We start from the raw sequence: 10,855 nt of genomic DNA, 5'->3' as shown, positions 1-10,855 counted from the left end.
GTTAGCCAGGATGGTCTCGATCTCCTGATCTCGTGATCCGCCCGTCTCGGCCTCCCAAAGTGCTGGGATTACAGGCTTGAGCCACCGCGCCCGGCCAATTTCTTACTATTCTTGAAGGTCTGAAAGAGGAGATAAATCCTAATCCAATAAAAACCCTACAGGATAAATTGGCCCGTGAATGATAGCATTAATTCTCAGGGACATACTTCCAACTCTAACACCTCTTAGATGAAAGCAACTCAGGGACCTGATATCTTGAACCTTCCTTCTGTATTTTTTCTGAACAGCATTTTCTCCTGCCTCCCTAGGTTTTATCCCCAGAGACTGTGAGAAGTTCTGTTGGCTAGCACTTTCCCCCTCTCACACAAGGAATGAATCGTGACCCCAGCAGAGGAAAATCCAGGTTGCTGAGACAGTGTTCAAGGGAGTCAGGTTAAGAAAAGGATGGGGCTAGGGTGAGGGCACCTGGTTTTCTGCAACTGGCTCAGTAGGAACTTCCTCACGGTCTCATCTTCAAAGTTGTAATTGACCTTCCAGAAGATGCAGAGCTGCCGATATTGTGTGACCAGCTCCAGGACTGTCCGGAAACCTTCTGCAGTGTCAAAATCCGGCGCTCCACTCCCCTGCTCCCAGGCATAGACAGTGAGCAGCTCCAAGGCATACTTTGGGGGCAAAGACCCCTTTGGCTTCAGTTTCCTTTTACACTAGGGAAGAGTGGGAACATCAGATGAACTGGTTAGCCTAGGAGGTCAGTGAGAGCCGCACAGGGATCACAGCAGGGCAACTGAGTCATGATGTCATGCTGGTGTGCTCACACTCTGAAGCTTGGATGTCTAAACTGTATAGCCTTACAGGAGTCCACCTGGTAGCTGGTAGGCAGCACACCTGAGTTTCTTTGTTGTGCTTTTGACCATATATGCCTTCCTAGGACAATAATATAGCTACGGTTTACTAGAAACCCACTGCATGCCAACTATGGGCCCAGGCATTTACCCACATCATTCCTAATCTTCGCCACAACCCAGGCAGCATGACCTGCATTTTAGATGAAGACTTTGAGGCTGCAGGAAGTGGAGTGACTCACTCAAGGTCATGTCACAGCCCCGAGTCTTCTGACATGCCATGCCAGCTCTCTGATTTTCCGGGATGAAAACCACAGAGTTTGGTCTTGGTTTCACGTTTCAGGGAGCTGGTCACAGAGAGGAGGCATCTCAGGAAGAGGTGGTATTGTGCTTGATGTTTACTGTCACGAGAATATTCAGAAGCTACCTTGTGTGCAAGTGCGGGGCGACTGACCGATATAGAAAATGCAGCCCCGGTTCCACCTACAGCTTCAACCTGCCTTCTGAGAGAGAGTGTGTGCACCGGGAAGCAGAAAAGCCCCATTGGCAACGCGTGGGCATGTAAATCCCAGCTTCCACCCACCCGCTGTAGGAAAGGTCACTTGGATTCCTGCAGAATTCTTTGGCTAGTGCGAGGGCAAAGTAAATCACACGTAGCAGCTTTGGTGGCCAGAAGCCATGAACGCCTGACCCAAATGAATAGGGTTAGTGATGGGAATGTCATAAAGATACCCAGTGGGAAGATTCTCCAAAGTGGCTCAGCCCTCAGCATGGGAGATTGTGGGCAACAGGCCTTAATGTTCATGGCTTACTGGTAAAAATAATAACCCCATGGTCAGAACAAGGACCGTCCTTACCTCTTTGTACCAGTGCTTCACCAGGCGAATTAAATCCTTCAGTTTGGTGGGCCGGGAGCGAATGAAGTTTTGCTGCAGCACTGTGAAACAGGTAGAAAACTCTCCTCCTGGGAAGTCTGAGGATTTATACAGATCAAGGAGCCCTGCATAAACCTCAGGGCTGGGTGTGGAGCCAGAACTCAGCTGATCTGCCATGAGGGAGAGATTGACAGCCTGCTTTAATATGCACAGTAAATAACAGATTCCAAAACATTTTTGACAAATACGATTTAATTCTGGGAAATTACTTTGAATAGTGTTAGTGTATTTGAAAGACTGATGTCTAAGACATAGGGAGCATCTCCAGAATAATGAGCTATGTAAAAAATTATGTGGTCTACATGGGTGCCGGTGGTATTATTAAAGTATCATCTAGACTTACACTAACAGAGTAGCCACCAGCCAATGTGGCCATTTGCACTCACATTCATTAAAGGGAATGAAAATTAAAAATTTAGTTCCTCAGTTGCTGTAGCCACATGTCAAACTCTCAGTAGTTGTAGAACCCAGACATAGAACATTTTCATGATCACAGAAAGATCTTTGGGACAACACTGATCTGGAGTTTGTGAACTATGGCCTCTGGGGCTATATCTGGTGCACTGCTTCTTGTTTTTTGTTTGTTTGTGTTTTTTTTTTTGTTTTTTTGAGACAGTGTTTTGCTCTGTTGCCCAGATTGGAGTGCAGTGGCATGATCACAGCTCACTGCAGCCTCACTCTCCTGGGCTCAAGCAATCCTGCCACCTCAGCCTCCTGGGTATCTGGGACTATAGGCGTGTGCCATGTACCACCATGCCTGGCTAATTTTGTTTATTTATTTATTTATTTATTTTTGGGACAAAGTCTCACTATGTTGCCCAGGCTGGTCTCAAACTCCTGGATCAAGTAGTATTCTTGCCTTGGCCTCCCAAGGTACTGCGATTACAGGTGTGAGCCTCTATGCACAGCCCAACTCCTTGTTTTGTTTGTGTGTTTGTTTGTTTGTTTTCAGACGGAGCCTCACTCTGTTACCCAGGCTGGAGTGTGGTGGTGCAATCTCGCACTGCAACCTCCGTCTCCCGAGTTCAAGCAATTCTCCTGCCTTAGCCTCCCCAAGTAGCTGGGATTACAGGCACGCACCACCATGCTTGGAAATAAGAAATGGGACCCAAATCATATACAAGTGTAAAGTATTACTGCCACGATTCATGCCACTTGCTGGGGCCGGGAACCCATGAGTAGCACATGCTTTCACAGCCCATCATCGAGTCCCGTGGCTCTCCTTCCACCCTCTGTCCACCATCACTTCCAGGATCCAGAATCTTCTTCCTCCAGAAACTAAGGTCTGGGGAGCCTTACCCAGAGCGTTAAAGGCAGGAAGCACATCAAAGCTGACACTTTCGTTGAGGACCTTGGATTTCAGAGAGAAGCTCAGCACCCTGGGAGCCTTCCACGTGGGAGGCTCAAAGCTGACCTCAAGCTCCTCCTTCTTCTCCCTCCAAAAGGCTTCCAGCTGTTCATGGATTTCCTTGACGATTTTGTGTCGCTCGTGTCTTTGGGAGGTGTAGCTTTTCAGCGAGTTATGGAACACGACAAGGTCGGCATCAGAGCCGGTCTTCAGAGCGGTGCCTTTGGCGGTTGATCCTCCCTAAGGAAGAAAGGAAGGTTGAGATCCAGAATTTCCTAGACCGAGGAGTCCCCTGCCCCCATGGGCTGGCACCAGTTGGGCTAACTGACACGGTTTCCAAGGCCAAGTTCTGCTTTAGGGTCCAGTGAGGGCTGAGCCCAAAGCAAAGGGTTTTGTTTTACAAACTAATAGATAATGCAGTTATTAAATCATACAGTTCCAAAGGCAATTATTCTCCTGCCATTCATACACAAACAACTGATGGGCTAGTTACAAGTTACCTGCTTCTCAGGTCAATCCTAAAGATTTTGCCTAAAGACATATTTAGCTTTATTTGGATTCCTGCAACCAAACAAATCGAGTGGAATGCAACCATTATGCTGAAAGTGCTCATCTGTTCTTCGATGTGTGTTTTCTCCTGCGGGTCTGGGGATCACTGGGTTGGTAAACTTTCTGCAAAGGGCCAGATAGTAGACATTTTAGGCTTTGTGGGCTATTTATGTCTCTGCCATTAAGGCTTCTCCCTTCCCTTCCTGCTCCTTCTCCTCCATTTAGTTTCTGTAGAGAAAAATGTTTTATTTTATCCATGAGTGTTAAATGCCTGATTATATGGGTTAAGGAGGCAAGGAAAAGTTGTGTTCTATTTCCTGTACGCAGATCCTCAATTCATCCCTGTTCCAGTCCCGTTCATTCATGCAGCCCACCTTTGTCTTTAAGAGCTGGGCTTCAGCAGCTCCTCCCAGACTGTAGCCCCCTCCTCATAATCTCTAGGTGTCACCTTCCTCTGGCCTTAGCAGAGAAACCTTCAACCAACTCCGGGAAGATGGAAAGCAATGTCTTATCTGCCGATGGCTCTCTTTTCTTCTTTAATGTGTCATATACCTTTTCTTTTTCACTGACTATCATGTGAATGGGGTCTCAGGAAGGAGAGGAGAAAGCACATGCTTTGACAATTCTAACACTGATCAGAAACTCAGTCCTGTTTTCACTCCGGTGACCTTCAATGAGACAGTTTACTCATTGCCCTGGGGCTATTGGTGCCAATTCCAAGGCCCCTCTCTCTAGATGCACAGATTTGTTCTGGCATCACCGCAGACGTTTACACGGACATAATAACATTTTCCTCTCTCCCTTCTTGTGACCATGGGAACACGTTTATCCGGTCTTGTGACCAGTAAACAGAGAGAAACATGTCAGCCCCATGGCCTTTGAGCCACAGACAAGGATGACCGAAGCCTCTGAATCTCTAGCTCAGCTGATGGGGCAAGTTGGACTCCAGTCACTCAAAGGAGAAGGAGATTCTAAGCTCCTTAGAATCTGCAATGGGTTCAATGGTGGACCTGTAAAAATACATCCTCTGGGGGCCTGTGGATGTGCCCTTATCTGGAAAAAGGGTCTTTGCAGATGTAACTGAGTTAAGGATCTGGAGATGAGATCATTCTGGATCAGGCTGCGTCCTAAATCCAATGATAAGTGTTCTTAGAAAAGAAGAGAAGGAGGTGGACACAGAAGAAAAGGTGTGATGACAAAGGCAGAGACGCGAGTGATGTGTCTCCACGCCCAAGAGCCCCAAGGATGGCCAGCAACTCCAAGAAAAATAATACAGAATCCAAGTTGTGTTGTTAACGACCTAGGCAGTCTATCCACAGCCCCCACTGAAAACTAGTGTCCTAGCTCCCTTAACTCCCACTTCCCTTCCTCGTTTCTGAAGGTATATGGATCCTGGAGAGCTACAATGCACACTTAGCTCCCTTCCAGGAATGCCCAATGTTATATCATTGCAACGAGACATGAGAAAGGCCAGTGCTCACCTGGACAATCTGGATCTTGGCAGTTGATTGTCGGAAGCAATTTTCTTTAAGGAATGTACGGATGATGTCAACAGCACTGTCGATCTGCTCTAGGAAGAATTTGTTGGGCTGAAGAAACTCTTTGATGAACTTATCCAGAAGATGGCCTGGGGTCGTGAAGAGTGGTGCCGGCTGGGGAAGGAAGGAAGACCCCAAGTGTGAGTGGCCCCTGTAAGTCCATCCGAGGCTTCCTGTCCTGCCTATACTGGGCCCCCTACCCTTCCTCTCCCAACTGCCCTCCAGCTCGCGGCCTGGCATCTTTTCCATCTTTTGTCCTTGCATGAATACATCCCAAGAAGACACCTGAGAGTTTGGGGTGGCACGCAAACCCCCCCTAGAAACAAAAATAGTCCTAGTTGCCCCTCCTTCCCCCAGGAGAGATCTGGATCCTTGTCCAGACAGATCTGTCGTGTTCCTAACTCCAAACTCCTTTTTCCTTGCCCAGTTTGAGCATCATCTCCTAATGACTTGTGACTTTTTGCTTTAACTGCACCTCTGGTCCTTCCCTGTTTTCCCATTTGTTGTAGGTATTGGAGATTGCTGATGACCACATCCATTCCTTTCTTAAGGTTGTATCAGCCTGTGTTAAACACGCCATGTGCGGGTGTGTGGGTTTCCAAGGGCTGCCATAACAAGTGACCACAACTAGATGTCTTAAAACAACAGAAGTTTCTTCTCTTCCAGTTCTGGAGGCCGACAGTTCAAAGTCCAGGTTTTGGCACAGCTGTGCTCCCTCTGAAGCACACATGGTTAAGGCTCTAGAGATGGGAGGATTATTCTGCATTACCTGGATTGGCCTGATGTCATCACAAGGGTCTTTTCCCTCTTAATTTTAATTTTCAATTGAATTAATTAATATATTTTTTCTCCACTTTTACTTTAGGTTCAAGGAGATACATGCATGGGTTTTTACATGGGTAAATTGCATGTTGCTGAGGCTTGGTGTATGAGTGATCCCATCACCTAGGCAGTGAGCATAGAACCCAATAGGTAGCCTTCCAACCCATGATTCTAACCCATGTTTTTTCAGAAACAGTGTCTCGCTCTGTCACCCAAACTGGAGGGCAGGGGTGCCATTATAGCTCACTGCAGTCTCCAATTCCTGGGCTCAAGGGATTCTCCAGCCTTAGTCTCCTGAGTAGCTGGGACCACAGGTTTGTGCCATCACGCCTAGCTATTTTTTTTTTTTTTTTTTTTTTAGAGATGGGAGTCTCACTAGGTTCCCCAGGCTGGTCTCAAACTTCCAGTCTCAAGCAATCCTCCCACCTCAGCCTCCCAAAGTGCTGTGATGATAGGCATGAGCCACTGTGCTTGTAAGGACCAGGGTACTTATAAGAGGGAGGCAGGTGGGTTAGAGTTGGAGGAGGTGATGTGATGTTGGAAGTAGAGAGAGGGGCTGGAAAATGCTATGCTGTTGGCTTTGAAGAAGGAGTAAGGGGCCATAGGCCAAGAAATTTGGATAGCCTCAAGGAGCTTGAAAAGGTGAGGAAACATATATATATATATATATTTTTTTTTTGGTTGGTGCAAAAGTAATTTTGAGACAGGGTCTTGCTCTGTCACCCAGGCTGAATGCAGTGGCACAATCATGGCTCACTGCAACCTTAGTCTCCCTTGCTCAAGTGATCCTCCTGCCTCAGCCTCCCAACTAGCTGGAATTACAGGTGTACACCACTGCACCTGGCTAGTTTATTTATTTATTTTTGTAGAGACGGGGTATTGTTATGTTGCTCAGGCTGGTCTCAAACTCCTGTTCTCAAGCGATCCTCCCCCCTCAGCCTCCCAAAGTGTTGGGATTACAGGTGTGAGCCACTATGCCTGGCTCAAATTCATGTGTTTTAAGCCACTAAGTTTAGGGCATTTTTTAAAAACAGCAGTAAGAGGCAACTAATTCGGTGTTCTATACAAATGTTGTACTTTTGCTGGCAACACAGACAAGATGGGCTAGCTCACCTGGAGGTGGGGAAGGGCATTCAGCTTGAAAGTTGAAGATCAACCTTGGTTGTTCTTAGATGTTGTAAGTTGGCCTCATAGTTGCTGAGGATGGTGCCTATTGAGGGTAAATTCATTGCCAACACTGCTCCTTCCACAGGACAGAATATTTGTGGTGTGTGAGTGCATATGTGTGCGTGGTGTGAGTGAATGTGTGTGCATGTATGTGCATGTGTGTGAGTGCATGTGTGTGTATGCATGTACATGTGTGCATGTGTATGTGTACATGAGCCCTCCAATGTTTGGACCTCCTTATGCAGTGGTTCCTGGGCCTAATTGTCTTCAACAACTGTAGAGACAGGGATGGTCTCACAGTTCTCAAAATAGAAATTGATGGGATAGCAGAATGAAAACAGCCACAGTGAGTATCAAAAGACGGTTTAGGAGATGTTTGGAACTAAATGCCACATGTGCTTCTGGGTTGGAAAAGAATGTCCTATGAAGGACATTTCTTGGCATGATTGTCAAAATCATCCCAATGGCTGTATTGGGACAATAACATATGACTCCTAATCTCCTGAATTTGATCATGGCATAGAGGTTATTGAAGAGAATATTCTTATTCTCAGAGATCCCTGTGAAAGTATTTAAGGGTAAAGAGATGTCTGGCAGTCTACTCTCAAAGGGCTCAGTATAAACAGCAACTATAACAATGGGCCAGGCGAGGTGGCTCACGCTTGTAATCCCATAACTTTGGGAGGCCAGGGTGGGAGGATCACTTGAGCTCAGGAGTTTGAGACCAGCCTGGCCAATGTAGCGAGATGTAGCCCCATCTCTTAAAAAAAAAAAAAAAGATTAAAAACGACGATAACAACAACAACAATAATAATGTGTGCACACACAAACTGTAACATAGCAAATGTTGCACATGGGTGCATCTATGTGAGGGGCTCACAGGAGTTTAGTGGACCATTTTTCTAACTTTTTAAATGTTTCAAAGCTTCAGAATAAGATGTCAGGTTGGGGGGATAACTTTTTGAAAAAATCTGTCTGAATAAGCCGGGAAAACTGGGGTCAGGGAGCAAAGACCAGGGGTCCAGTGAAAGTAGGGGTTAGGGTGGGCACAGGGGTGACTGCTCAGAGTGTCCTGATCCTTCTGGGTCCAGTTAGGGAAGTTCCCCATTCATAGAATCCCCACCCTCTGTGAGGTTTGCTAAACTAATTTACATCTTCATTAACATGCCAGATTGTTGCTCAGTTAGCCTTCACATTTCTGTGCAAATGGGATGTAGATTCCGCCTCCCATAACTTGGATATAAATAAATCTGTCCATGAAATGTGGAATTTGGTTGGCCCCACTGGCCTCAATTAATACAGTTGTCCCCAGTGTGGTTCCCAGAAAAGCCGAGAGGGCTCAGTGGTCTAATCTGGGAAGGTTCTTCTTGATAGCTTTTCTCTAATAAGCACTGAGCATGCAGGGGAGTTTGTGTTGATAGATTTACCTCTCCTTTTGGGGATGGGAGGGGGAAGGCCAGTGCACCTGTTTCACTGCTGGTGCCTTAATTGGTTCTCTTGTTTCGGCCCCACTTCCAGCTCTTGCCCCCGGCATCTGCCTGAATGGAGCTCAGAACCTGTCCTGGTATCCACAGGCCTGCCTGCCAACCCCTTCTCTGAGCAATGCTCTGTTTCATGTCTCCACCTGCTCACCAGCTTTCTCTCTTGCAAAAATTAATTGAGCTCTTGCATCTGTGGGTATCCCCCTTTCTCTTTGTTCCATTTTGCACTTCATAGTCATTGCCTTGATGGTGTGCGATGGGTTGAACTGTGTATCCCTAAAAGATGCTGGGGTTCCAACCTATAGTATCAATGAATGTGCATTACCTGGAAATAGTGTCTTTTCAAATGGGATCTCATGAAGGTTAGGTCATTATGCTGGGCCCTAATTCAGTATGACTGTTGTTCTTAGAAGAAGAGGATACGATAAGACAGACACGCACAGAGGGAAGATGATAAGAAGACACGTAGGGAGAAGGCCACGTGACCACATGGGCAGCGGCTGGAGTGATGCAGCCACAAGCCAAGGACTGCTGGCAACCACCAGAAGCTGCGGGAAGCGTGGAAGAATTCTTCCCTAGGGCCTGCAGAGAGCATGGCTCTGCCAGCACCCTGATTTTGAACTTGTAATAGCCAGAATGGTGAGAGAATAAATTTCTGTGGCTTTAAGCCATCTGTTTTGTGGAACTTTGTAACAGCAGCACAGGAAACTAATACAGAGTACTCTCAGATAAGACTTAGCCTAGGTGTCAGGAAGACCTTCCTGCAGCATGAAACACCCTGCATTTGGAAAACCCTCTTACCAGAACATTCCAAGATGGTGCAGGTAACTCATTATCCAGGTTGGGAGAAGTCAACCAGGTTTGAGCTTCTTTTTTCAGCCATTGCCAGCATCTTTTATCTCCACTCACATTATTGGTTGGGTCGGTTGGATCCAAGATTACTGGCCTGTGTATTCCATTAGATTTAAAAAAATGTCAGTTGAGCTGCTTGCGGGAGGCAAAATCTGTTTTGGGGAAAGAGGCCTGGAGTGGAAATCTGGCAACTTGAATTTGGATTCCTGCGGCTCCTCCAAGCTGCTGAGGAATTTTGTCTACAACATCAAGCCCCTCTGGCCCTGTGTTTGCTGCTTTACAGAGACATTCTATTAACAAAATAACAAAGTGGTCTCCTCTTCCTGTCCCCCCGCTGCCCTTTCTCTCTTAGCTCCTGCCTTCTGTAAGAGGAAGTGTCTCTCCAGTGTTTGTTTAGGGGACAAAATGTGACTATGGCTTGGAACTTGAAAAGCACTGACTGGACTTCCCCTCTTTCAGACAGACCCCTCTGCCTTCCCACCCATGGTGGCTGCCATTCTTCTGGTCCAGCACTGGCTTGATAGGGCAAGGCTGAGCTCTCATTCTAAAGAGGTATGCCTGGCATGTGGATGATGAGGTACAGGGATAGGGCACGAGAAGCTTGGCACCTTGCTGATTGGAGCTGGTGCAGCAGGATGTTCCTGATGGTCTCATCTTCAAAGTTGTAGTTGACCATCCAATAGACACACAGCTGCTCATGGCATTTGATCAGCTCCAGAATGGTTCTGACACCTTCAGCAATGTCAAAGTTGTCTTTTCTGCACCCCTGTTCCCAGGCATACACTGTGAGCAACTCCAGGGCATACGGAGACAGCAAAGGTAAATCCTTCATTTTTTGCTGGCACTGTGGGAGAAGAAAAGGGTAGCAGCTCATTTGGGGATCCCGTTCTTACCATGTCAGGGATCTGAAATCAAGAAACCAGAGGTCTACAGGAAGTCATTCTCCTTTGCCAGAATACCTACAATTCAGCAGACTGACAATACCAAGTCTTGACAAAGATATGGAACAACTGGGATGGAGCAGGGACCTCTCTTAGGGGCCTGCAGGCCACCCACTGCCCCCGTCCCACAAGCATAAAAATAAAGGAAAATCTGGAGTTCTTTCGAGGGAAATTCCAGGCACCTTACTAGCCTTGAAAAGTCAATGAGCAACTTGATAAGCAAAAATATAGTAGTTCAGGGTCTACAGGAGCAGTGGAAAAAAAAAAAAAAACCCAATAAAATAAAATCAACAAAAAAGGAAGGTAATAGTCACTTAAAACAGTAGCCAAGGAAGCTAGAGTCGGAAGATGTTTTGTTCCCTATAGAAACTAAAGATAAC

At 46.6% G+C, this 10,855-nt stretch overlaps 1 protein-coding gene across 1 annotated transcript in view; it reads right to left on the bottom strand.

Annotated features, from left to right (window-relative positions):
• The window catches only part of OAS2 (2'-5'-oligoadenylate synthetase 2, 69/71kDa), a 33,714-nt gene that overhangs the window by 4,057 nt on the left and 18,802 nt on the right, over positions 1 to 10,855 (bottom strand). Inside the window, exons 4-9 of the mRNA XM_011928676.1 lie at positions 10,143 to 10,378; positions 9,484 to 9,628; positions 5,156 to 5,326; positions 3,077 to 3,365; positions 1,700 to 1,887; positions 466 to 704 (exon numbers count right to left, since the gene is read on the bottom strand). Of these exons, the coding sequence (XP_011784066.1) occupies positions 466 to 704; positions 1,700 to 1,887; positions 3,077 to 3,365; positions 5,156 to 5,326; positions 9,484 to 9,628; positions 10,143 to 10,378 (1,268 nt within the window). The remainder of the gene's footprint in view (positions 1 to 465; positions 705 to 1,699; positions 1,888 to 3,076; positions 3,366 to 5,155; positions 5,327 to 9,483; positions 9,629 to 10,142; positions 10,379 to 10,855) is intronic.

Source organism: Colobus angolensis, unplaced genomic scaffold, assembly GCF_000951035.1.
Source record: "Colobus angolensis palliatus isolate OR3802 unplaced genomic scaffold, Cang.pa_1.0 Scaffold79, whole genome shotgun sequence".
In the NCBI taxonomy this organism is placed as follows: domain Eukaryota; kingdom Metazoa; phylum Chordata; class Mammalia; order Primates; family Cercopithecidae; genus Colobus; species Colobus angolensis.
Note: the sequence above shows the minus strand (reverse complement) of the source record. Positions and strands in the feature narration are given on the sequence as shown.